Consider the following 26,719-nt stretch of genomic DNA (forward strand, 5'->3'; position numbering starts at 1 on the left):
TTCTGAGTGCCGGAGTCTCAAGGTCTAGGAAAGGCTAGGCAGCATGTGTGGTGCAGGAGGAGCCCCTCAGCCACACTCTGAGGCTGGCTTTCTCCGTAAGCCCAGGCTGCCCCAGCACTCTGGGTGCTTCTCTCTGCCAGAAGCGGTCCTCGGCCCAGCCCCTCCCTGGGCTGCTCCCAGCGCTCTGGTGACTTGACACTACCGTCTTTGCTGCTGCTCCTTTTACCTCCCAAACGTCCCCTCCCCCGCCTGAATTGGGAATGAGGCTTTGTTCTGGGGTGGACTCAGCATTTCTCAAGAACCTACTATGTGCCCAGGCAGCGCTCACTGAAGTGAAGCCCTGTGCGGACTCAGGCGACACCAGCTGCCCAAGACACAGCCCTTCCCGCACCTCCCAGGGACCTCCCACACCTCCGTGTGACCTCAGCCTGCTGTGCCCACCCACCCCGCTGACCCCGCGAGCGTGCTTGGGCTTGGAAAGGCACGTCTGTGGGTGTGAGACGGAGCCACAGCGTTCGGGGTCTAGGGGGAAGCCAGGTAAGTGACCAAGCTTGGTCCCATCCTGGCTTGGGGACGCCGGGGAGGGAGTCCAGCCGGGGCTGTCAGGCTGCCCGCCCCCTCCCCCCTCCCCCGGAGAGCTCAGATGTTGCCCGCGGTGGTGGAAGAGGGTGTGTGGGTGTCAAGGACTCACAGACCAGGCTCTGCTGTCAGCTGGGAATGGATGAGGGTTCCACACACTGCTTCTGAGAAAGGTGAATTAGGAGCTGGAGTAGGGGGGGCGGTAGGTGAAGGGGAGAAAGAGGAAAAAGAGATGCGGGTGAGGGGTTACCGAGCTAGGACCGACCTTGCTTGAAAGGAAAGGAGACGTGGCAGGCAGGGAAGTCGGAAAGATGAGGCAAGGGCGGGAGGGGCTTTTCAGCAGTCGGGGCCCTTTCGCTGGAGTCTGGGGCCCTTTTTGCAGGAAAGGGGGGTTGTTCTGGCTTGATTTTTCGGCTGGTCTTCCCGAGGCTTTGCCCTGGGGGCAGCAGCCGCTGGCGAGGGTGGGGTGTTTCTCGGCCCGCAGTTTTCTACAGTGGGTGCTAAGGAGGAGAAGGGGGGAAAGGGGATGTAGAGGGGTGATGGCCAGGGCGGGGGCGAGAGATTTCTCGGGGGGTGGGGTAGCAGCTGGGGGATTGGGGCTCCAGGGTCGGGTCACCATGGGATACCGGCTCCGGCTCTGCAGCCGAAGAGAAAATCCAAGAAGCCGGCAAAGAAAACCACCCCCCGCCACCACCCTTGGCACCGTACCCCTCCCCCCAGGCCCCACCACTCCCCGCACCGCCTCCCCCGGCCGCCTCGTGCTGCCCCCTGCGTTGGGACGACCGACCCACGGTTCTGATTGGTCGGAGACCGGGAGGGGGAGCCGAGGGCCGGATTGGCTGGCGGGGCCAGCGCAGGGCGGGGCGGCTGATTGGCGGAGCTGGCCGAGGGGCGCGCTGCTGATTGGCTGGGGACGAGGAAGCAGGAAGGAGGGCGGCGGAGGCTCCGCTCTCGGGGAGTTTGTGGGGGAACCGCGAGCGGCGTAGCGGATCCCGGAGCCCGGCCCCCGCCGCCCGCCCGTCCGGCTGCCTGCCCCGCCCGTCCGGCCCCCGCGGTCCGCCCGCCCCGGCCAGGCGCTCCCGCCCCCCCGACGGCCCCGCCCGGCCGCGGCCCCCGCTCCGCCCGCCCGGCCCCGGCCCCCAGGAGGAGGCGCTGACGCAGCAGCGTGGAGCCCGGGAATTGAGCGCCCCCGGGGGGTTCCAGCCGCCGGATTCCAGCCCGGCCGGGGCCTGCGGGCGCCCAGAGCCGCGCCGTCCGCGCCGCTGTCCGGGTGAGCTAGGGGCCAGGGTCGAGGAGGTGGGGGTAAAGACACGAACAGGCGAGAGGGAGCGAGCTAGGGAGGTAGACGAGTGGAGGGGAGAGAACCGGCCGCCCGTCAGCGCGCCCCACCGAGCGCGCCGCGCCGCCGCCCCCGCCAGCCCGGGAAGGGACGGACGGACGGACGACGCGAAGCAGGTGCGGCCGCTCGCTTGCTCGCGCCGCCTCCCTCCCTCCGGGTCCGGCGCCGCGGTCCCGCCATCGGGGAGCGCAGCGCTCCTCGAGGTGACAGCCCCCGGGGGCCGCCCGCCTCTCAGGCTGGGGGCGGGGTGGGTGGCGGCCGCAGGGTGGCAGCTTGGCCGGGCGGCGGCGGCGCGGGCGTCCCGGGCCGCGGAGGGCGGGAGGACACCGGTCGTCTCCTCGCCGCGGTGGAGCGGGCTCGCCTCCGAGTGCGCGGGCGGCAAGGCCCCCGCCCCCCCCCGCCGCGCCCCCTCCCCCCCCATCGCGGTCCCGGAGGCAAGGGGCCGCGGCCGGGGGCGGCGCCGCGGGATCGCCCGCTCAGGGTGGGGGGCGCCCTCCTGCGCTGGGAGCTGACCGGTTATTGCTGGGTGGGGGGCTGGGGCTGGGGGCCACACCGGAGCCGGGGGTAGTGTAGACCCGAGCCTATCGGGCTGGAAGGAAGGGAGGCGCCGAAGACGGAAGGGAACCGGTTCGAGAAGCGAGTGTGGGCCGCGGGAGGCCCGGCGGAGACCGTGCGGAGCGGCGGCCGAGTCCGAGGTGGGGCGGGGGGAATCGAAGTTGTCAGACCGCCTCCAAGTGACAGCGGGACCCCATGCTCGCGGCCCGGCCTGGTCTGGCCCAGCCCGCCTCTCCGCCTCTTCTCCGGGGCGGGGGGCTAAGTCAGGTCGGGCCCGAGGGGCCCGCTCCGCGGTGAAGCGCCGGACAAAGGCGGCGCCTGAGCGGTCGCAGGTGGTGGCGTCGGGGAGGGGAGCAGGTCCGAGCCACCCACCCCGAGGGACGGGCGGCAGGGCCGGACTCTGCCCCAGGGATTGCGGGGGGCCAGGGTGCCCGCTGGGAGAAGCTGCGACAGTGGCTCACCGCTCCAACCGCAGATCACCTCCCGGTTCTGGGAAGAGTGGGGTCGACACGGCTGGAGCCGAGAGCCAGAGGTGGGGTTGTGCACATAGTGGGCCTAGCCGGTGGCGACAGTTTGATGAGCCACTCTAGAGCCTGCTAGGAATGAGGGGTTTCAGCAGGCAGAGTCTGCCCATGAGAGAGGTTTAGTCCCACCTGGGACATCTAGTCGCCCATTGTCGACAGTCTTAAGAGGACAGACCAGTTGGATTGGAGACTAGGAGATACCCCACAAATGTGCTACAGCAACCCATCCACAACTGTTTTCGGCACTTTTCTTTAGCCAAGAAGGTACCCACAAAGGGTAATGAGAAGCTGGAATTTAATGATTAAATGAAAAGGTTTCCAGTCTTTTTCCTTTGTGCCACCTGAGAGACTATCCCACCAGCCTCTCCACTCCCAGGTCTTCTGAAAAAAGGAGAAAAGGGCCCAGCACATATCCTGTCCTGGAGAGATACCACTGTCCTTGGCTGGCTAGAGGACACTTGGGAACCAGTGGCTTAAGCTCTTGAGTGCCTGTATCCCCACCAGTGATCATTTCTAAGCTGGATGCTGTTTTCCACTTGTGAAAACCCACCCAGAACTCGGGGCTCCTCATGGGATCATATACCTCTGTGAAGAGTTGGGATCACAAAGACAGGGAGATTGAAGCTGTTCTGATTGTCCACTTTTGCTGAGATTCTGGGTTCAAGTCCCACCTCAGGTAGCTGTTGGGTTAGGAGCTTCTCCCAGCTGAGGTTAGCTGTAATCCCATCCGGGGGGAGTTGCATGTCACTCCTGCTTAGTGTGGACATAAAATTAATTCACAGCCACCCTCTGAACCCCTCCTCAGAAGGGTCTAGAACCCAGCCTGGGTGGAGTTGAGGCTTGTGGGAAAGGGAGGTATTATCTCATGCTGGAGATTCACGTTTGTTCTGGGAAGGTTTAATTGTATGTCTAAGAGACATCGGAGAACGATGAAGAATTTCAAGGCCTTGTCTCCTTTAGGGCTACACAGTATATGATTTCTTTTGGTGGCAGTCAGAAGGGGGTGACCTGGTCTGGCCACTAGAATATAAAGGGAAATTGCCGAACAGTGTTTCCCTGTTTGACAGGCTCTTACCTGTCAGTCCAGTCAGGTGTTCAGGACGGTTTGCTCTGAAGAGTTTGCTCCAGTGAAGAGTTTCTCTGTTTTTTGTATCTCTTTCCTTCCCTTCCTTTCTGTTGCTCTGCTGTCCCCATGCAGCAGGCCTGTGTTGTCCTGACCTGGCCGGCCACCTTTTCCCTCCTGCTTCCTCTGGCCCTTCTGATCAGTCTGTACACAGCTGCTAGACGATTCTTCCCAGAGCACTCCTTCTCCCATGTCATTCCCCTGTCCACACACTTCCAGTGGTTCTTCTTTTCCTGCAGCCTGACCCTAGACGGATCCCCTCAGCTCTCTCCTGGCCGGGCACAGTGATCTCCCCGCATCATTGCTTCTGCTGCTTTCTCTAGTTGTCCCCAGTGAGGAGCCTCTTGCCTTTCTCTCCTTCTGAACCCTACTCATCTTTGTTTTGCTGTCACTCAGGCCACTCCAGGCCAGCATTGCTTGCCTCTGAGATTGTGACCCTGGGTTTTATAACATGATATCTTCTCGAGTGGTTTTGTAGGTTGATAGTTTCTTAAAGAAGGGATAGTATAAGTGTTAAAGCGGTGTGTGTGTGTGAGAGAGAGAGGGAGAGAGAGAGAGAATATTATGGGATTTCTGATATACTGCTCTGCATGCTGTTATGTTGAATGAAATAATGCAGTTGGCTACTTAGTTGATTGGGAACAGGGGAAACCTTCCCTTCTTCCAAAGAAATGCTCAGTATGGAGTCCTTGGTGGTTTCCAACCTTTTCTGTCAAAGGCACATAAATAGGGCATGTTTGGGATGCTTTCGCTTGGGGAACAATTGAAACTTAGCTGTTGTTTCTGATACTCCGGCTGGTGGAGAGTTCTGTCCTGTGGATTGCTCACATGACACCATATAGACGTGAATTGGAAAAGAGCTGTAATCCTGTTTTCCTCCTATCCCACCAGGCCATTCTCTCCACCCGGCTTTGCTGCTCTTATGCAATTTTCCTTGTTGTCCATGCTAAATGAATCCATATGTTTTATCTCTTCGCAATCCTGGGTGTAAATGAGGGAGAATACAGTTTTGAGAACAGAAAAGAATAAGATTCCTGGGTCCGGCCACTGGACAGGACTTTTGGGACTGGCATGGGAGAAGGTGTTTATCACTGACATCGGAGGCATGATCAGCCTCATATCAGACCTATCCCATTGAAGGGAAAGCTATGATCCCAGCTTTCTTGGAACTTCCGTTCTTGTTTACCATCAAACCTTGGACCATCGGGAAATGGGAACAAGAACTGGTGACTGGTTTGAGTCTAGACAGTGAAAAAATAAATTCTGCGTCCATCCCCTTTCCCCCAAACCTCCCTTTTGTGCCCCAGTTTGATGATTAATGGGCCAGCATTTCCCTTCCAAGCGGGAAGGCCACCCCTCACAGTTGCCATGGCAATGCAGACCGCTCCCGTCAATTAAAAAAAAATCCCTACTACTTCTCTCCTCCTTGCTTCTCCTGTGGCAGGAGACAGACTACCTAAGAATGCATCTCCTGGGCTCTCTCCTCAGCTGCTCAGGTTGTTTGGCTGTGCGTCCTAGAACGCAGTCCTTCCTCTCTTTCTGGGGTCTTCCTGAGTTTCATTACCCTGAGCCAGTGGTGCCCTTCTTAGATCTAGCAGTCCCTGGAACATGTCTGTGAGAAAGCAGAGAAAATTACTTTATCTGCAATGCGAATTAAAGACCACAGTGAGCCCGCAGCTTTCTTTTCTTTTGGGGTTAAAAAAAATTCCTTCCATACCTTCTCTTTGCTGGGTAGAGGTAGAAGTTGGGGATGGTCTTGACATCCATAAAGGAAGTTTCAGTAAACCTGGAAGGAATTCAACCTCCCAGCACACATAGTTCATATTGAAGTCGTATGGGGATTTTCAGTTTATTGATTTTTGTCTCTTCCCACCTCTCTATCCCAGCATTCGGGAGGACTTGTGTGTTTTCATTTTATCTGTCCTTACTCCTTTTGGCCTTGCTTCGGCAACATCTGGCCTCAGTGCCCTGTCGCAAGGTGAGTCATGAAAGGAAAAAAAAAATCTTAAGGGAAAAAGTCTCTGGAGTTGAGAAGTAGCCTGTGTTGAACTGAGGCTGTCAGCCGAAGCTGCTGGGTTTATGGAGCATTATATGAACAGCCCCAACATTAAAGGGCCTCCTTTTTATGAATGGGTTGCAAAGAATGTAAATAAAGCAGCATCTCTCAATGGGGAAGCATTTTACATAAGCAGTACTACCCTGGCCCAAGTATTTATGGGAATTTGCTAGCTCAGTCTGGCAAGACTCACTTCCTTTGTGAACTTGCCATTGTGTGGGGGACTTCGGAGGGACAAGGAGAGTGCTCGGTTCGACACACCGAGTGCTGCCCCAGCGCTCCTGCTCTGTGGGTCCATGGCCTTGACTCGATGGGCCAGCTCATGGCTAGAATGCCTGTTAACTTTGAAAAAACAGAAAATACAGAGAGTATTCAAGAGTCCGTGAAGATGAGAACCTGAGGCTCCTGATGGCCTAGGCCCTGAGATTCTGCAGCGCCTCACACTCTGGGCTGCTTCGACCTCCCCAGGTCAGGGGGCCAGGGAGATCTTGGTGGATGAAATCCTGCCTGGTTTTATGGGAGGCACCTCACCGGAATAAAATGGGCCGGCTTGAATTTCAGCTCCTTTATGTTTCCCCTGCCCACCTCCTGGTACTACCACTAATGAGCAGTAAACCTGCTAACAGGGAGGAGGAGGAAGAGCCCTGGCGGCAGCAGCGTCAGAGGCCTGCTCTGGGCCAGACGGCTGGCCGGACAGGCCCCCTCAGCTCCACTGAGCTCCAGTCTCCCCCATGGCTTTGCCCAGCTGAGCAGTGGCATCCAGCCCTGGGCTTCCAGTGGAGGAATTGGTACCCTGCCCAAGGTGATATGCTGGAGCCGCTTGGGACCAGAGGACTAAGGGTTTGCTGAGCTTGCCTCAGGGCAAAGTCATGTCCAGGACTTTGTATTGTGTCCCAAGAAAGATTTTTCATCCAGATTCCGTTTTTCCTGGTGGGAGACACCTGCAGAGGATGGTTGGGTATTCACCTGACTCAGCGTCCTACAAAAAAACAAAAAACAGTGTCCTTGAGAGCCTCCACAGGCCTGATCCACCAGGAATAAATGAATGGGTTTGTCTCTGAGCCTTCCTGAGATTTGAAATGGGAATTTTTTTCCAAGGCCCGGTGACCAATTTACCTGAATGGGAGAAAATGGTAAGTGACTTCTCTTAGTTAACGGGATCAGTGCCAGGCAGGAATTTGGTGTCTCCATCTTTTTTTTCTCACATCCGTTTCTTTTCGGGGAGGGGGTGGTGGTGGTGCTTTGATCCTCCCGCCCTTGGTTGAGGAGGTAGGACTATAGGGTATGCTTCTGCCTTTTGGGACCCGAGGACCTCACCGGGAGTGGTGTTGGCTGCTGCTCCTTCCTTTCCATCTCTGGTCCCGGTTTGACGCTCCCCCCACCCCCACCCCCAATGTGGCTCTTTCAGTTTCCTGCCTGCAGAGGAGAGGGGTGGCCCACCCTTGCCCACCCCCCACCTTGAGCCCCCCTGTCTAAAATGGGGCGGGGGAGGGAAGGCTATTCAGTTTGTTAATCACATTCTCATCTGGCCAGGTGGTTTAGAGGTGAATTATTAGCATTGAGAGGATCTTTGTAGAAATCATGGGAAAGGTGTTAGGGTGCTGTTTGATGCCAGGATACCCTGACAGGGATGCCAGAAGGGAAGATGGAGTCCCATTCCTACTAGAATCAGAGTTGGCAGGCCCTCCTGCCACGTGCCTGGAGGGGGGTTCACGCAGATTCCACAGAACAGAGAGGAATTATAAAGTGGATTAAATGACTGTAAGACATGATCTTCAGAAAAAATTGGAAGGACTTAGATTTATCAGCCCAAAGAGAGCTAGCCATGGGACAGTTAACACATCTTTGACTATTAAGATGGCTGTTCAGTCCGCGTGCAATGACCAGACTTCAGTCCGCATTGCAGTTCGGGCTGGAGGGAGATTGCATCTGGTTCAGGAGATGCGGTGAGATGTGTGGGGGATGTCCGGAGCCCTCTCTTTTGTATTATTGTAAAATGAAGGCTACATCTTTTCGAAGCCCTTTTCCCCTTCCTAGGATAGGAAATGGATTTCTTCCCAGAGTTGACTGGGGACTTTGAGCAGACTTTGCTGTAGAAACAAATCTGTAAAAGTATGTGGATGTTCCCTGGCCTGCCGGCCGCTGCCATTTCACTGGAGTACATCTTTGGTTCCTTTGTGGTGAAAAGTCAGGGAAAATGACTAAGGTGTTAATACCAGCAATTAAAACAACACAGAAAATGTGAAATAGACCGTGCAGGTTTATCTCGAATGTTGGTCTGTGAGCCAGCAAGCTGTCCTGGGTTGCAGCAGTGGTGTCCCTCTGGGACAGACACCAGATGCCCCGCCCCCACCGTGCACACCCGGGGAGTGTGGGCAAGTTCTTTAACCCCTCTGTACCTGTTTTCTCCTCGTTTGGATGAGATGGTAACAACCCCCTCGTGAGGCAGTTGTGAGGATAAATGAGAGTGAACATTTCACATTTAGGGTGGTGCTGGGCAAGTAGTGAGCACTTGACAAACGTTAGCCATCCTGTTCGACTAGAAGCTTCAGCAGTGAATCAATTCCCTACTCTGCACACTTAGGAGATTTGAGGCCTGATAATGCTGGTTCTCTGCTGCTGAGTTCACCTGCATGTCTGTGACTCTCTTTGTCTTGATACAAGTGTGCCTCTAGTACTGTCCTCAACTGCTTAATGCTTTGGAGTGAGAAGTGGAACGAGAGGAGTATCTTCCTGATACAGAGCTGGGCAAGCTTGGGGAGAGAAGGAAGAGGGTGGTAGTGGAAGAGGGTTGTGCTCTGTAAATAGAGGTTTCCCTGAAGTAGCCCTATTGAACTGTTGATCACACTGAAGAGGCACAGTGCTCCGGACTCCAGGGAATGGGGGAGAGTTTTTTTTGGGGGGGGGGGAGGTCAGAGTTCCCAAGTGATGCCATCAGTCTAGAATAGAAGTGTTGAATGGGGTGGAGCAGGTGGGCAGCCAGATCTCAGTTCATTCATCGAGCTCTTATTAAGCTCTGGGGGTGAGATTTAGTGCTAAGGCAGGCAGAGCCCACCTGTCCCCATGGAGCTTGCATCCTAATGAGGGTGTCACTAATCACTTAGTTAATTAGTTACCTGTGAGGTATTTGTGTTGGGTCTAGGAGGGTTGGCCTCATGGTTCTCACTGTGCTGGTGGAGTGTTAGGAAGGCCCTGTTTTGGGTCTTGTTCTTTGGGGCTGAGCACCCCAGTGGAGAGTCTGAGGGCAGAGCCTCCAGCTTTGCCTGGCCAGCCTGTTTCTTCTGTTCAGGACGAGAGACAGCACTTCCAGGCTTGGCAGACCATCTTAGCAATCTAAGTTGTTGGTTCCTGGAGTGTCCTGATGGTTGAATCAACACATATCCTTTGCCCTCCTGGGCAGGTACCCAGAGCAGGCTGGTGAGCTCTAGTTGCGTATTTTTTGAAGAATTGTGTATCAGTAGCGTGACATTTCCTGTTGCTTTTGCAGAGGGCCTGTTGGTGAGCTCTGGGGGGCCCTGTCTCCATTCCTATTTGATATCTCCCCCACTGTTCACGGCCCAGAGCAAACGGGTCCTGCTCTAGGAGCAGCTGTGCTCCTGGCCAAGCCTGGCCACTGAGGGGTCTGCGTAGGAACATGTGAGGGAGCCTTAGCCTGGGATTCTCTTTTCCCCAGACTGGAGGAATCCTACAGGGAGCTCCTTAAGGTGAGTCTGGGAACAGTTGCATTTGTCTTCTGCCTCGAGACTTCAGCTTCGGTCTGTTGCTGCTTCCTACATCCGGACATTTCTGAAGCAAAGTTCCCAGGCTCCTGTTCCCTCACTACGCCCAGCAGGAAGCAGGCCCAGCTCTGATTTGCCCTCCCTGAAGTCGCTGTGAGCCAGAGCTCCCACTCCAAGCCCCACGCACCCTGTTACAGTCACATTGTCTTGTCCTCTTTTTTCCTACCAGTCTAAGCCCCAATTTCTTCATCTCTTTGGTGGTTTTCTTCTGCATTTAGCCGAATACTTGATACAACGGAAAGGAATAAGCTGGTAGGAGCACCTGGTGTATCCCAGGCATCCTGCTGGGCACACTTCTCATTTAACTTGATCCTCTTGATGGCTTTGTTGTGTAGACAAGGATACCAGGGCTCAGGGAAGCTCAGGCTGTTAACCAGCCCCACTCAGGGTTAGCAGCAGCACGGAGTGGCTTCTGGCCGCAGCGGGTCTCACATAAGTTCTTTGGAGCCCCAGTGAGAGGCTGGCCGGCATTGGCTGAGTGAGGAAGGCAGCAGGTCTCACATAAGTTCTTTGGAACCCCAGTGAGAGGCTGGCCGGCATTGGCTAAGTGAGGAAGGAAGGTCCCAAGAGATGCCTTGTGCCTGGGAACGAACAGTAGGGGCTCTGGCTTAGCTGGACTGGCACCTGTAGATTCGGGACCACCTTGTGTGCGTGGGGGTCATGGCCCGGGAAGAGGCTGGGGCAGGCACATCGCCTTGAGTGGGTACCTGTGCCTTTAAGGAAACCCTCTAGAAAAACCACACTTTTGAATCGAGTGTGATGACCTTCTGATTTGCCAGGTCAGGGTTTCTTAAAGCAGAGCACGGAGGGTGTGACTGAAATACAGTGCTCTCTGCCCAGCATCCCCATTCGGTGGTCCACGTGTGTCTGTTGACTTCCAGGTCCTAGTGGTACACTGCCTCTTTCACTGTCAGCCCCTACCTGAAGGAAGGGCTCACCCTGCAACCAGGGCGCTGGCAATTTCTAGTGAGGAGATTCCTTCAGCTCTACTGTTAACTATATTCCTGTACTTAATGGCAATCCTCGTATAAAATTGGAGGGTCCCTTTGTAGTTCGACTCTGAACTCCCCTTCCTCCCCATTGAGATTTGTGTTCCTTTACAGTAACAAGAGGCAGGCTGTCTGGCTTTGTGTCTGAAGCCAGAAGTAAGTGGGGGTCCTGGGTACTTGGGTACAGTTGTGGGGGGATCTGTGGGGATCCCTCCTGCTGGGATGGTCACAGCACATAGGAGCAGCCAAGATGGGGGCCGGGGGCTGGGCTGGTTTGGCGGAGGTACCAGATGCAGGGGAGGAGGGTGACCTTTGCTGCTGGGCTGCTGCCACCTTTCTGGGCTCCTGGGAGCCTCTGGTGTGAAGTGTGAGGAGTAGGTGGTCTGATGGGCTGTGGATAGGCTGGGTGCTGCTAAGGGCGGGCCCAACTCCTCAGATGACCTGAAGGCAGTCTATAAAACAAGCTGTTTCCAGACGGGTTGGGCCAGTTCCTTCTGGTGGGTGGGTGCTACCTGCGCAAGTGTTGTAGGACCCCAGCCTGACTGCGGAGTGAATTGGGTGCCCACAGCTGGGGAGGTGAGGCCGGTGACCAAGGCCACTGCTTTCTCTTTGAGGGCAGGCCCCCGGGGGCTCTGGTGCTTCTGCTCTCTGTGGGTGCTCATGCTGAAACAGCAGTCTGATGGCGGGAGCTGGTGAACTCACGCCTCCTGAGCCCATCCCCTGGGCCTTTCACTATCCAGTTGAGTGTTTCCCAGAGGCATGGAGTAGTTGGTCGGGGTTTGGTGGGGTACAGTTTCTGCCCCTGTCCACTTGTGTTATAAACAGAGCCCCCCACGAGTCTCCCCAGTGTCTCCATCCGTCCCCCGGGTTGACACTTGTGTGGTAGACTAGAAGTTGAGCAGAGTTCAGGTGCAGGCTGGGTTTTCAGGTTTGTCACAGCCCACACAGCTCCGGGCCCTGATGTGGGGAACCCCTGGGGCCAAGCCAAGGGCAGATTGCCCTCCTCTGTCTGTGGGTCTGGAAGACCAGGTGGAGGCGTATGCTGGCCCACCGCCCAGAGACCGTGTCATCCTCACCACCAGAAGGTTCTTCTGATGTATCCATTTGAGATGAGGAATCTGAAGTTCAGGGAAGCTAAGTAAGTTGTTTAGCAGGGGCAGAGCTGGCATGCAAACCCGGGCTGCCTCCCTCAAAGGTTTGCTGCCTTCCAGTTTACCAGCAATGGGGGATTCAAGAGAGGCCAGCTGTGACTGAACCTGCCTTTAGCATAAGACGTTTCATCAGCTTCACCTGTTTCTCCATGTAGTAGCACTAGCTACATTTAAATGAACAGGAGCCTGCCTTTGTGCTCTTGCTGCGTTTCTTCTGATAGGAGATTGAAGAAACCCAGTGCTCATGAAAATCTCATCCTTTTGGGGGAAGTTATGCCAAGAGAGCGTGCAAAGGAAGGCAGTGCTTAACTCAGTATCAGTTGTGTGACTTTGGGTATCATTGGAGGGAGGTGGCTTGGGTCAGGGCCCTTCCTGACCCTCACCCAGATGACCACCTGGTCTGCCTTTGCCTAGGACTCCCTCCCTCCCCATACTTTCCTCCTATGAAAAATAAACCAAAAAGCTGGAAAAGCAGAATTTGAAGTGCAGTGCATAATCAAGGTTTCAGGAAGGGTAGTGGAGCAGAGCCCTGGGTCCTGAACCACTAAGAATGCAGGTGGGTATAGAGTCTAGAGCTGAGTAAATACGGGGTAGAGAGAGAGCAGTAGCCAACCTCTTCCTGCCGCCAGGCAGCCCCTGCTTACAGGAGTATCTCGGCTTGACCCACTGGTATTCCCTTCAACGGTGCCTGCAGGCCTTTGACCCTCCCTTGCCCACAGCCCCTTGGGTGTGGTGCCTGATGCTTTTGCAGGTTGAGGGCAAAAGGCAAGTCCTCCCTCCCTTTCTCCTCCTATGGGGAGGACTCCTGCTAAGGAGCCTCACCCTGCAATAGCATCAGGCACCCTGGACAGACATGGGATGCAGGATAGTGACACTTCAGCTGGGCATCTTGGGCTTGCTCTCCCCCTCAATTGCATGACCCACAGTGCCTGGGCCTGTGATGGCTTGTTTGCCATCTTTAGGGTACACTTGTGATTTGGGATTCAGCCTGTTGTTTGCTGGGTCTTCGGCACTGAGGACACTGGCCGGTCACTGTCTGTCCTTCATGGCAGCTAGCTCTGTGCTCATCGGAGCTGGGGACAGTCAGACTGGTTTTCTTCAGTGCGGGCTAGCTTGACACAGTCTAAGAGAGTAGTCATAGGCCCCGGGGAGTCCGTCTTTGGAACCTTCTCTCTGGGGGACCCAGACTCCCCATGCCTGGGAGGACAGGGCTTCCCCAGAGAAGGAGTCCACGCCCCCTTCTCTCTTGGCAGTGGTGGGAAGTTCCTGGTTGGGCTCCCGTGGGGACAGGGCAGCAGGAGGATTGGCAGAGCTGGAATGGGACCCACGCCTCCTGCTTTTCCAGGGTTTTCTTCCCTTGTGGGGCTGGGCCACCCCTGCAGGTTAGAGGGGCCTGTCAGTCTGGGTGCCCCTCTGCCCAGCCCCACCCCAGGGAAAAACTGCAGCTGAAGTTCTCACAAGCCCGGCTTCAGAGCGTGACTCACACTCGCTCTCCTCAGATTGGGGTGCGGGAGGCTGGCAGCTGAGTCCCCAGCCTCTCCTCAGGACGGTGAGTGATGCTGCTGCCTTAGGCACCACGTGATAGCCAGGAGTTCTTTTGCTGGTAACGAGGGATTCGGTGGGTTCAGGGGAAGCCAGCAGGAGGCTCTCAGGCTTTCAGGCTTGATTTGGAAAGGTGACATGCGCCCTGTGGTTTAGAGGCTTCCTGCGATCCTGGGACAGTGGAACTGGGGAGCTGAATGGGAGGTGAGAGAGTAAGACACTGAGGAGAACACATCCCCAAGTTCTGGGGACAGGCTCCTCTCCCAGCCTCTCCCTGCTGAGACCTTTTGCATGTTGAGAGGGAGAGGCTGGGGGGGTGGGGCCGGTATCCCAGAGTCCTCCCTTGCAGCTGGTCCACTAGCAAACTGGGGAGGTGGGGGGGAGTGGGGCAGGCCAGTCCCCTCTCTAAGAGCTCTGTTGCTTCCCAGGCTTGCAGGCATCTCCCCAAGCTCACTGTCTTTCCCATCTGGCTCCTCCTTGCTCTGTACTTGGTGTTGGTGTCCTTAAAGGCCACAAGCCCAGGTGACCTCAGCCTTGGCCCCCAGCCATTCCCAGTCTGACTCCTCTGGTAACTTGGGGCCTGTTGAGGGGCTTCGGCTCTTGCTCAGCTGTGCAGCTCTTGCTCAGCTCTTGCTCAGCTGTGCGGTCTGTTCCCGAATCCTCTTGTCCCCAGGCCCTTTGGGGGTGGGGAAGGGCTGGGCCTAGGCTTTCCTAGGAAATACAGATGTGCTTCTTGTTGGGGCTCCTCCAGCACAGGGGTGCCCCGCGTTTTCGAAAAGGGCCTGTTGATTATAAACGGCTAGGATGCTTTTCAGAGTGAAAGGAGGCATTGCTAATAAGCCTGCTGAGCAAACAGGGATGGGGGGCCACCCTGCATGGAAGTTGAGGGGCCCTTAGGGAGCCTAGCAGACACCTGGGATTTTTTAGGAGCTCAATGTCTGTGCTTCAGGGGAGGAATGGGTTTGCCCCCTCTGCCTCTGTCTTGCCCCAGCCTGGTCTCTGGGCAGTGGCAGGGCCCCGCACGTGGCCAGAGCAGTGCCTGGCACAGTGCCTCCCTTTTCCAGTTTTCCGACTCCTTTCTGAGCCTGACACCCACGATGCTCTTAGCCTGGTTTTCCAAGCACTCTTTCTCAACTAGTACAGTGTGTGTGGGGAGAGAAGGTACCCAGTGACCCCAGCCATTGGCCCAAGGCCACAGGAGCTAGCCGGGAAGGGCTCAGGAATCCCTGGGAGCCCTCAGGCTTGGGGCTTTCAGGGTTAAATCCTGGCCCAGCAGGGACTGCTCCCAGCCTCTTGGGGAGAGGGAGTATGAATAACAATAGCAGTGGGGAAATCGAACTGGAAAGCCTGGGCCTGCTGGGTGGGAAGGGGGTTGCCGGGTGCCTGGGAGGGCTGAGCCTTGTCTGGCACCTTATTTGGCAGCACCTTGCTTTGGATTGGGGAGTAGATAGGGAATGAACAACTCCGTCGGCTGTGACCACTGACACTGACACCTCCACCCCCCTCACACACCCCCACCCCCCCCACACCCTCCGCCAGTTCTGCATTGCCTTGGCCATGCCGGCTTCCAGGATACAGCTCAGCTCTGGCCTCTCATTCAGGACGGGGCCCAGGCTGCCCCAGGTATGTTGTGGGGTATTTGCTGAGCAAAGTTAGAGGATGCTGCTTGGTCATGGGCATTTTCTGCCCAGGGTTTTGGGCTTCCTGCCATGCATCCCCACAGCCTCCCCCCGCCCTCACCTTAGTCCTCTTCTCTGCCTGGCATCTTGCCTACCAGGAGGGAGACCTGAGAAGTAGGACAGGACAGCAAGGCAGCCCTGGGCTGGTTTATCGGTTTGTCTCCAGTTAGTTCTTCTCTTTGATGCTTTATTTCCCTAACTATTAGAGGCTGGTGGCGGTCTTGTATGTGTTGCTACCCAGGAATGCTGGCCCTCGCCTTATAGGCGTCCCTTCTCTAGGCCCAGGCACTGTTTGGGCTGCCCTTCCCCAGTGTCTGAACCAAGGTGGGGCTGGCTGAGACCTCCCCTGTCCACTCCTCAAAGCCAGGCCTTTCCCTTCAGGGGTTTTTCCAGCAAGGCCCAGCTTATGGCTGCCCTGCTGTACGTGCCAGGCAGGGTGTCCCCACAGGCTGGACTTTGCTTTCCTCTGCAGCCAACCAGGCAGGTTCTTCACTTTAGTTCCTCGCTGTCCTTGTCGTTATCTTCCTGTGGCCAATCTCAGAAGCCCCAAGATGGGGGAAGGGTTGGTAATATTGTCAAAGGAACAGATGGGCTCCCACCACCCCAGCCACATCCTGGCCTGGTGTCTTCAGAGCCTCTTCCTGACCTGTGATAAGTATCTAGCAGGAGAAGGACAGGTAGTGAGAACTAAGCACTTTGCCCCCAGAGCCTTCTGTCTTCTGACCCTGGGGTCTGCATCCTTCCATAGGCCCTTGATGGGCTTAGTTCAAAGAAGGACCCTAGGCTAAAAGAAGAATGGGGCAGCTAGCCCATGCACAGCTGTTGGTAGCCTGACCCCACTGGACCTTTGCACTCTGGAAGAGAGGTCTTGGGAAAATCCAGGCTGTAGATGGATGGGGTGAGGGTAGGCTAGAGTTACTGAAGCGGGCAGTGGGAGGGTGACACTGGACGGGCTGCTGTAGAGGAGAAAGCAGGCCGGGCAGCTCAGGATGGGCTCGTCTCATTGCCCACCTTCTGCCCTGCAGATTGGGAGTACTCCATGACACACACACGGAGGAAGTCCCTTCCCATGCTGAGTTCGGGCCCCGCTGGCCGCCGGGAGCCCCTACAGATGGAAGGCAGCAGCACGGAGCAGGGGGCAGAGAGTGTGGAGACAGGCGTGCCTGAGAGCCCAGGGCACCTCACGGGGCGCCGCAAGAACTACCCACTGCGCAAGCGCCCGCTGGTAGCCGAGAAGCCCAAGGCCTGCAAAGTGCTACTGACCCGCCTGGAGAATGTGGCTGGTCCACGGAGCGCAGATGAGGCCGACGAGCTGCCCCCGGACCTGCCCAAGCCCCCAAGCCCAGCCCCATCTAGTGAGGACACCGGCCTCACCCAGCCCCGCAAGAGGCGCCTGGCCTCCCTCAATGCAGAGGCCCTCAACAACCTGCTGCTGGAACGGGAGGATGCCAGCAGCCTGGCAGGCACCCGTCGCAGCCGAGGGGGTGACCCTCACCGCAGCCGGGACCGGGACCGGGACCGGGCCGCTGGGGGCTGGGCCTCCTCCAAGAAGCGGCCCCGGCTCGGGGACCTTGAAGGAGGAAGTCGGGACCTGTCCCCAGAGCCAGCGCCAGATGAGGGTACCCGTCGAGATGGTGACCCGGCGCCCAAGAGACTGGCCAGCCTGAATGCGGCTGCCTTCCTGAAGCTGAGCCAGGAGCGGGAGCTGCCCTTGAGGCCACCTCGTGCCCATCCAGAAGTAGATGGGCGTGCCGCAGAGCCACCAGTGTTGAGGGCTCCCAGGCCAAAGTGGGCTAATAAGGTCAACAGCAAGAACTATCCCAAGACCCGGCAGGGCCCTGGCTCTGGGGAGGCTGTAGGCCTACTCGGCTGGCAGAGGCACCCTGAGGAGCCGTGGCCGTCTGCCACCCCTCGTGGGCCAGCCAGCCAGCCGCCTTACCGGCCCCTGAGCCAGGCTCTAGAGAGCCCCTTGGGGCTACGCCCCCACCTGCCCCTACTGATGGGTGGGCAGGCAGCCTTGAAGCCGGAACCTGGGCGCCCAGGCGAGGAGTCGCCTGCCCCCAAGCAGGAACTGCACCAGCCTTCCTTCCCTGCACCTCAGCTGTCCCCCCTGCCACTGCCCGGCAACCCTGCCCACTACAGCGGCCTGTGCGGCCGGCCGGAGCTCAGCGCAGGAGGCAGCTTCTACCTGTACTGCAGCCAAGACGGGCTGCAATGTGGAGGCTACTCCCCCTGTCCCATGCTTCCTGAGGGCAAGTTGTCCCCAGTGGCTGCGCCTAACGAGGGGCTTCTCTTGGCACCGAGCTCAGTGCCCGCCGGCACCCCTTTCCAGCACCCTCCCTGGGGCTCTCGCTACTGCTCTAGTGAGGACACTGGAGTGAGTGGCTACAGCATCTGTGAAGTGTTGCCGCCATCTCTTACCCATATTGGCACTACCTGCGGTGGCTGCCCCTACAAAATGCCTTTTCCGGCAGGTAAGCCTTCCTGGCTGTGGGATGTCCCAAGAACTTAGATGTGGAGTCCCAATAGGGTGGGCCACGGAGTGGGGTAGGGCTCCTTGAGGTCTAGCTACTGCGTGGGAAGTAGGGGACTTTGGGAAGGGATGACTCCCCCAGTTTCACACCCCAGACTGTGGGGTAGTCCCAGAAAAGGGGCCCATGTCCCTTAGCTCTTAGCTCTGTTCTGTCCCCACTGTCTGTGAGATTTTTTTAGCGTGGCGCTTAGATAGTAGCATCATGGCAGGGGAAGGGGTAGGGAGAGCCACCCATCCCTCCCCATTGGGACACCCATTCTTCTACTCTTGAGTAGCAAGTTGGATGTTGAAAATAGGGCTTTTGCCAAGTCATTCCTGGATCCTTCTGCCTCCTTCAAGGAGGGCTAGAATTCTGCTTTGCAGGAGCTCATTCCATCTGCCTGCTGGCCTAGCTCAGTGTTCATGGGAAGGTTGGTGGGTGCCAGACCCCGTGCCAGCTGCAGTAGGACTCCTTCGCCCTGGCCAGACAGGCCTTGAAGGAGAGGTGGGACCCAGACATAGCCTCACCTTGTCGGGGGCTAACAAGAGCGGGCACCCTCCAGGAACAGACAGGCAGAGTCCCCTGGCCCAGGCAGGATGCTAACAGGGCCCTTGGCTTTGGTGTCTACCTTCCTAGTGAGGCCTAGACACCTGAGAGGCTTGCAGTGCAGCCACTGAGACACCTGCCACAGGGCTCTCTTCCCCCAGACTGGCAGGGGTGTCCTCACATGCCTCTCCAGCCTCTGTCCCTGGCTTCTGGGTGGAAATGAGGTGACCAAAGTCATCCTGTCTGGCAGGTCTGCCCTGCTGCTGATGAAGTGAGAGGCTGGGCCTTACCAGGGCTCTCCCTGCCACCACCCCACACCCCTTCTTGTAGGGGTCTATAAAACAACTTTATAGACCAGTTGACTCTGGCCAGACTGGTTGTTTCAGGTTTTGGCGTGAGTTAGAGCTCTAAGAAATGAGATCAGGCTGCTGCTTGGGCTTTGCCTTCTTTTTTTTGTACCACACTCCCACATCTAGACACCTAATCCGTGGGACCCAGGATCCTGTCCCCTTACCCTGGAACCCCAGGAAGCATCATGTGCTGGGTATTGTTCCGAGCGCTTTACATATGGGAGGCCACATGGCAAGTAATTGAGTACAGATCCTGGAGCCAGACTGCCTGGAGTGAAATGTTCTCCCCTACTTCCTTAGACACGTGATTGTGGGACAAGCCAGGAACTGCTCTGTGTCTCAGTTTCCTAATTTATAGAATGGGTCATGGTACTTAGCTCATAGCATTGATGTGAGGATGAAATGAGTTAATACATTGATAAACACCCAGGATCCCCTGTATGATAGCTACCACCCCTCCTTCTATTGCAGGGCACGGAGAGGTAGCGTGACTTACCTGAGGTCACACAGCCAGTGAGTGGCAGGTCTGCGTTTCATATCCTGGGCTGACCCCAGCCCTCCTGCTTCTAAGCATTGTGGGAGCCTTAAAGAAGAATAAGTCAGAGCTAGAGACACTGTTCCCATTGCGCCCCTTCTTTCAGGCCAGCGGGGAAGATGGAGATGGCCATGGGCCAGCCTCCAGGGGCAAGAAACACCCTTGGCCAGTCACTCTGATGGTCCACCTCAAGGCCCCTGACTCCACTTGCCACCCCAGCGACCCCTGGAATGAAGACAGGAGCAGACTCTGAAAGTGGGGGCACCAGTGGGGTTACTACTCATCCCTCCCTGTCTTCACCTCCCTCTCCTTTTTTCCCAGAAGGCTGCAGGTCCCTAGGCCAGTTGGAATTTCCCCTCCCGGAAGCCGGCCACCCTGCCTCACCTGCCCACCCCCTCCTGGGATGCCCTGTGCCCAGCGTGCCACCTGCAGCAGAGCCCGTCCCCCACCTTCAGACACCCACCTCAGAGCCCCAGACAGTAGCCCGCGCATGCCCTCAGAGCGCCAAGCCTCCTAGTGGTTCCAAGTCCGGTCTGCGCACAGGCTCCAGCTGTAGGCACACGGCGAGAAGCAAGGCCGCCTGCAGGCCCAGCCACCCCAAGCAGCCACGGGTCCAGCGCCCACGCCCACGCCGCCGCCGCCGCCGCCGCACAAATGGCTGGGTGCCTGTTGGGGCTGCGTGTGAGAAGGCTGTCTATGTCTTGGTGAGTGCCAAGTGAGAAGGAGGGTGGCAGGGGGACATAGGACCTACTAGGAGAGGATCTCAGGAACCCTTGGCTTTGGCCTCTCTGAAGAAGTGACAAGGGACTCTAGCTGACTTACACTGTGGGCGCTGATCATGCCGGCCCAGCCTGCTCCCCCAGCCCCGGCTGATCTGGGATCACATGCCTTGGGGAGGTGAGGGGGTGCACAATCAGGATCGGCTGCTGGTCTCCGTCTGTGTCACTGACTCTCAGGGAATCCATCTCCAGTGTCTTCACCTCTCATCCTTGATCATGCGTGTGGCCTCTTCTGTCCTGGATTATAAAACGGAGGACTCTCCCAGGGGCTTTTTGGATAAGCGTATGTAGAGGGAAAGTTGAGATAGAGAGAAAGGAGTGATCCAGGAGCATGGGGGTTGATGAAAAGAGTATCAATTAAACTGGATGGAGCTAAGGCGCTCTCATCCTCACCGCCACCCTGTGAGGTGCGTATCCTGTGTTTGTGTCCTCACTTTATAGACGAGGAAACAGGTATAGTGGTGGATTAAGTCATTTACCCAGGGCCACACCACTTCACCATGGTGGTTTAAGGGTCAAAACCAAACTGCCCCAATAGGAAGTTTGAGGACCTTCTCGGTGCTGGGGCTTGGAGCGAGAGAATTGGCTGCTGGGGTATGGTGGTCACAGCGCAGCCCCAGAAGCTTTAGGCCACTTTCCCACCCCTGTTCCTATTTTTTATCCTTTCTCCAACCATGGGGAGCTCCCACCCCATCCTGCCCCTGAAAGCCAGGCTTAGGGAGAAGAGGCCACTATGCAAACTGCTTTTGTCGCTTCCCGTCCTCAGTGGTTTGCTCGGAGGAAAGCACACAGAGAATGTCTTCCTCTCACCCCCTCCTTCCTCCACTCCTCATGAGCCTGTTTGTGTCCTTGGTTGTTGCTCAGGATGAACCAGAACCAGCCATCCGAAAGAGCTACCAGGCAGTGGAGCGGCATGGAGAGACGATCCGAGTCCGGGACACTGTCCTCCTTAAGTCAGGCCCACGGAAGACATCCACACCTTATGTGGCCAAGATCTCTGCCCTCTGGGAGAACCCTGAATCAGGTACCCCCTGCCTGGAGTCTCACCTGGCACTCATCTCCTTGTGTTCTTGGCACGGAGGCTGCCTTCCACTCAGCCGGCATCTGTCTGTTTGGAGGGCTGCAGATGGCCCTGTGGCTTGGGTCGGATCAGCTCTTTAATCTTTCCAGCCACCAGGACCTGGGCACCTGTCCCCCCACCTCACCTGTCCGTGCCTCCCAGAGCCCTTTCTGCCACCATGCCTGACAGCACTCCAGGGCCCTGATCCACCAGGCTTGGCCCAAGGTGGGAGATCTGGGCGGCTGGAGCCTGTAGGATTGGCCCAGACGCCGAACCTGGGTGATCGTCCTGGGCAGGTTGCCAGGCTGCCTGCTTGTCTGAATGACTCTCAGATCACCAACTCAAGCCCTGACTTCTTCTTCTGTCCCCCTAGGAGAACTGATGATGAGCCTCTTGTGGTATTACAGACCAGAGCACTTACAGGGAGGCCGCAGTCCCAGCATGCACGAGGTGAGTTGCCTGGCGAGTATGACAGGGAGGGCAGAGGTGGCAGAGGGAGAAGTTGTGGCACCAAAGAACATGGTGTGGGGAGGCCGTCAAGGGCAGTCAAGTCATTGTCACCTTGGACACCACAGATGGGCCTGAGTTTTAGCCTGTTTTCCCAGCACTGCCCCACTTTACGTTTCAAAGGAATGGTAGCTTTTCCCTTGAGAGGGGCAGCAGGGAGGGAGATCCCCCAAGGGCATGCCAGAATGGGAGCAAGAGGCTGTGTCCTTGTGGCACCAGGAAAGGGGAGGTGGAGCTGTACATCTAGCCCCTTTTGCTGCTGTCCGGGGCGTGAGAGGGAGGAGAGAAAAGGCTTAGAACACCCTGGGCACTCTACTGGGCAGCGTGTGAGGAGAGGCAGTGCTGGCGGGTATGGTCACTCGGCCCCCAGCCGAGGCTCCTTTGTGCTTTGTTGCCCTTGCTGGACTTGTCGTTTCATGGGGGAGATGAGTACCACTTACCTTCTCCCCTGAGCCAGGGGTGGGGGTCAGGAGGCTGATGACATGGGGGTAGGGGGATGGGTTTTGCTGGAGCAGGCTGTCCCTGAGTCTGATGGGACCTGGTAGACGCTAGGTGAGGAGCAGGGAGGCTGAAATCCGGGGGCTGCTCCCTGGCCTTCTGGGCACCAGCTGGAGTTATCTCAGGTCAGGAGGCCCAACAGAAGAGTTAATGTTGGCCTTGCTTCTGGCGTTAATGTGCTTCCAACCCCTGGTACCAATGTCCCCCTCTCTCTCCTTGAGCCTTTGCAGAATGAAGTCTTTGCATCAAGACATCAGGACCAGAACAGCGTGGCCTGCATTGAGGAGAAATGCTACGTGCTGACCTTTGCCGAGTACTGCAGGTGGGTGCTGCCCTGGCCCTTGGGCTAGCCTCTCCCTTAGACTCCTCGGGGCTGTTTAGGGGCCTGCCTGAGAGTCCCAGGAGGATCTCCTTCACAGGGCCTGACCTCCCAATATGTTCTACCTCACGGCCTTCTACCGTCTGATGTTTATAGAAGAGAGAAAGATTGTTCCTTCTCTGAGGCAGAGCACTTGGGGCAGCATTTGGGGGTGGTTACGGAACTGTCTGCAGAGAAGCGTCGAGAATTGGCAGGTGTTGGGAGGGAGGTCCCAGCAGATGTGCTCCCCCCAGTGCCCAAGAAGATGGACGGGCAATGGTCAGCAGAGAGGCCCGAGCGCCTGGGGACAGGGATGGAGGCAAAGCCGCAGCTCCCTGGGCAGGGTGGGGAAGGGGTTGATCTTCTTTCAGAGGTGTCCACACTAAACCCAGCAAATGGTGTGTGTCACTGCAGATTCTGTGCCATGGCCAAGCGCCGAGGCGAGGGCCTCCCCAGCCGAAAGACAGCACTGGTGCCCCCCTCTGCAGACTACTCTACCCCACCACACCGCACAGTGCCCGAGGACACGGACCCCGAGCTGGTCTTTCTTTGCCGCCACGTCTATGACTTCCGCCACGGTCGCATTCTCAAGAACCCTCAGTAGCTTGGGCCCACACTGGGGCTGCCCACGGGCAGGGGGGCTCGGGGAAGGGGGCACTGCTTGAAGCACAGCACTTGGTTAAGGGGCCACGGGGGCTGGAGGTTGCTGACCTGTGGTTCTCTTGGGTGGGGGGGAGGGCAGGGACCCCTGTGGGTACTGGGCCCCTCGGGAGGGAAGGGGAGGCCAGGGTAGAAGGAAAGCATCACAGCCGTCAGCTTGACCCTGGGTGCCTCTCTCTGGTTGCCTGGGTGGAGGAGACTTGAAGAAGTAGTCTTCCCTGAGGCCGGGCCAGGCTTGAGGGGGGCCTCCCCTAGGGGGAGGGGAGAGTCCTTCAGGAATACGGCCCAACAAGGCTCTGCTTTAGCCTCCCCTGGGCCTTTGGAGGGGGGAGTGGGAGCCAGCTTTACCTCACCCACTGTGACCCGCTGCTTCCCCATTGGCCTGGGAAGAGGCTCTCCCAGATTCTAGCACAGCTCCAAGCTCCTTCCTTTGAGGCATAGAGAGCCAGAGTCTGGCTTCCAGAGCGTAGACTTCCCCTTTGTAGACTCGGGGCCTGTCCCTGGCTTCCTCCTTTGCCCCTGGAGTACCCCACAGTGCTGGGACAAGTGACCCAGTGCTGCATAGTCATGGGTGTGGCACACTTGTGGGTGTCAGCTTCCTGTCTGCCTCCTGGTGAGGGTCATCCAGCAGGTCTGGCTTCCCAGAAGCTAACTGGTCAACATGGGGTTTGTCGCGTCTGGGAGGGCAGAAGGGAGCTGAGAGAGGGTTAGGGGGCAGGGGGCAAGGAAAATTGCTACCTGATTTATTGAAGACTTTTCCTCTTGCCTTACACTTGGAGGTTCTAGGAAACCTCTTGCAGAACTTCATACATGACTCTTTAAGCCACACCCACCTGGAATCAAACCAAAGGAGTGCTGTGGCTCCCCTGCCCTGCCACCCCTTACCCTAGTCTTTTGTAGATTGCACTAATTTACATCCCTGCGAGAATCAACACTGTATCAGTCCACAGACCTGCTGAGCTGCGGCCACTCACTCTAGGAGCTAAGGACCTGCATTTTTAGTTTGTTCCTGTTGCCCAAGGGCCCTGTTCTCACCTCAAGCTGTTCCCCAGGGTAGGTTAGGAGGCTGGACTCCCTGTTGTCCTTGCCAGGACTAGGCCCTGGCCCCTCCTACCTCCCCTTGGGGGCTCTCTGTGAGGGGGTTGGAGCAGTCTGGTTCTATCCTATTTGTACCAAAGAAGAGCATGGTGGGGAGGAGGAGAGCAGCGCGGAGTGGTCTGGGCCCTGCTGTTAGCACTTCCCCAGGGCACACCCCTGGGGGCAGGAGCCAAGGGGGGCAGCTGTTCTTCTCTTTCCCTAGGAAGGGGCAGGCACAGACCCAGCTCCAGCTAAGCAGGTGACACTGGGTGAGGACAGTCAGGCTGGGTCTGGAGAGGGAGGTGGAAGCAAATCCTGAGGGCCCTCCCAGCAACCCTAGGCCCTGTGCTATCCCTGAGAAGACAGGCTCCTCCTGATTGGTCACTGGGCTTAGGGGAGGCCTAGAGGCTTCTGAGGTGAATTTACACATGGAAAGCCCAATCCCAGACCCTGGGGAAGGGACTAGGGTGCCCTTGTATTGAATAAGCTGTTCAGAGGAAGGCGTGGGGCAGTGAAAGAGGTTGGCAGAGAGTGGCTGTGGGGGCTTGGAGAGCCAGCCTGGGAACCTGCTCATTCCCAGGGTGCTGGGCCCTTGCTGCCAAGGAGCTCAGCCTCACTCAGCAGGAGAGGAGATCAAGGCCCCTCCTCCCCCGGAGGCAGGGTCTGCTGCCCAGAACTTAAAATGCTTTTGAAATCTCTTAGATGTGGAAATATTTTTTCGAACCTGAAAATGCAGCTGGTAGAATTTCAATGGAAGCATAATTCATGTAAAATATATTTTAGTTGATATTTTGTAAAATGCACTTTTTGTGTGTGTCGACCCTGGTTTCTCAGATCTGTATTTCAGTGTTTACAAGGGAGGGGGGACCTTTCCTCACCTCCCTTTTGACAGAGATTAGAAGTACTTCTTTAAGAAAAAAATAAATTTGAAAAATTGTATTGATTTAGAAAAGGATCGTTTTCCTCTGTGTCCTGTCATCTTTGTTGGGGGTGTGAGGAGGTGTGTGCAGAGGGGCTCACTATTTATTTTGGGGGGCCCCTCTTAGCCCTTGCCGTGCAGGGACTAAGGCCAATAAACAAAAAAGGACAGGAAAGTAGGGGGAAAGGAGACTGAGGGAATGAGAACTTGGGGTTGACCTCTTGGGATTACAGTGGCCAGAGCTACCTGCCTGGACAGTGTGAAATGCTGGGGTTGCCAGACTTCCCCTGGCCAGTGACCCCAAAACAGGTCCCCAGGTGGGTATAGGGTGAAGATAGCACCTCATCACCAGGGGTCATATCATTGAAGAATAAAGGTCACATCACAGGCCTAGGCTTTATGACTGCCTGGCCCTTGGTTCAGCCCAGCCTCAGTGTTGATCATACTCAGTGTGGAGCAAGCTTTGTGGTCATGGTAGGTCCTCAGGGACAGAGCATAGCTACCCCCACCCCCCCTGCCTTCATGCTGGTAAGGACATTGGGCAGGTGTGTTTTAATAGAGGGTATTAGGGGCACAGACTCTGCCACAGACATACCACAGCACTGCCATCAGTTGCTGCCCACAAGAGTCCCACAAGGTGGATGGCGTCCTGTTGTTTTACAGACAAGAATGGTGTGGAGACAAGTGCCTTGCCCAGGGACTCCCCCAAACAAAGCAGCTGTGTCTATACTCCTAACTTTGTTGTTCCTGTTAACACAGAAGATTCTTCGGAGGAGTAAGCACATATTGGCCAAATCATCAAAACATTTTAAAAAGGTTTTTTTCTTTTTCCCCCTCTTCCAGCAAAAACGACATTGTTTTAACCAATTTCTGGTGGAAAGTAATCCCAACACCAGAAATCTCCATTCAATGCTACTAGAAGTGAGGAAGAGTTCAGGGAAGGCTGACCCTGAGGCAAACTTAATCAGCAGATGGTGCTTCCTGAGATTCACCCCAGCAATCAGGCAGTGAGATGTGGGGTGCCCACTGCAAAGCTGGAAAGCCACCAGGCTTCCTATTCCTTCCCTGCACTCACCCTGCGTGCTCTCATGTCACTAGGGATCAGGGGCTGTCTGTGAGCCCTCTAGCTTCATCTCACCCCCTAGGACTCCTCAGGCTTGTGAATTCATCTGATCAGTGGTACCTCCATTCTCCTACCAAACTCAAAGCTTCTGGCATCTTCTACTCCTATTCCATTCAGCCCTTTTAGTACTATAACCTGGGATTAGCTGCTTCCTCCCAACAATTCCATGCTTGTGGTCCATTAATCTCTGAAGGATAGAGATTAGGAACTTAGGTTTTAAAATCAGACTGACTCATATAGACTCTCAGCTTCCCTGAGCCTCTCGATTTCCTCAGCCCTGCAGTGGGAAGGCCTGTAGTACCTGTCTCCCAAGGCGACTCTGACAACTGGAAGAAAGCACCAAACACCCAGCAGGCACCTGCCTTGGTAAATGTGGACTCTGACCACACTACCACCTCCCATCAGAGCATCACCGCCTCCCGACACGTACCTAACAGGATGAAGTCTGGACCCTTAGCTAGGTGCCCAGTTCAGGTGG

The 26,719-nt window shown here is 56.6% G+C and overlaps 1 protein-coding gene across 5 annotated transcripts; it reads left to right on the forward strand.

Moving 5' to 3' along the window:
- The first annotated feature begins 517 nt into the window (after positions 1-517).
- BAHD1 (bromo adjacent homology domain containing 1) lies at positions 518-25,151 on the forward strand. Of its 5 annotated transcripts, none has more exons than XM_032343289.1 (7): positions 518-537; positions 16,342-17,790; positions 19,582-19,964; positions 20,904-21,063; positions 21,473-21,549; positions 22,326-22,426; positions 22,877-25,151. In XM_032343289.1, the coding sequence occupies exons 2-7, from the start codon at positions 16,356-16,358 to the stop codon at positions 23,064-23,066; spliced, it is 2,346 nt and encodes a 781-aa protein (XP_032199180.1). In that variant the 5' UTR covers positions 518-537; positions 16,342-16,355; the 3' UTR covers positions 23,067-25,151. The 5 variants fall into 5 exon arrangements, with proteins under 5 accessions (XP_032199180.1, XP_032199181.1, XP_032199178.1 ...); XM_032343290.1 differs by lacking the exon at positions 518-537 and adding an exon at positions 1,531-1,849 and having other exon boundaries at positions 19,585-19,964; XM_032343287.1 differs by lacking the exon at positions 518-537 and adding an exon at positions 1,532-1,849.
- Positions 25,152-26,719: the final 1,568 nt, after the last annotated feature.

The sequence above is a fragment of the Mustela erminea genome, chromosome 5 (assembly GCF_009829155.1).
Source record: "Mustela erminea isolate mMusErm1 chromosome 5, mMusErm1.Pri, whole genome shotgun sequence".
Classification (NCBI taxonomy): Eukaryota; Metazoa; Chordata; class Mammalia; order Carnivora; family Mustelidae; genus Mustela; species Mustela erminea.

Bases quoted from the DNA above. Each gene is read 5' to 3' on its own strand.
- BAHD1 (XM_032343289.1), top strand. From the start codon at position 16,356: ATGACACACACACGGAGGAAGTCCCTTCCCATGCTGAGTTCGGGCCCC. The intron at 19,965-20,903 runs GTGAGTGCCAAG...GTTGTTGCTCAG, and splicing joins AGAAGGCTGTCTATGTCTTG to GATGAACCAGAACCAGCCAT. The intron at 21,550-22,325 runs GTGAGTTGCCTG...TCTCTCCTTGAG, and splicing joins GCAGTCCCAGCATGCACGAG to CCTTTGCAGAATGAAGTCTT.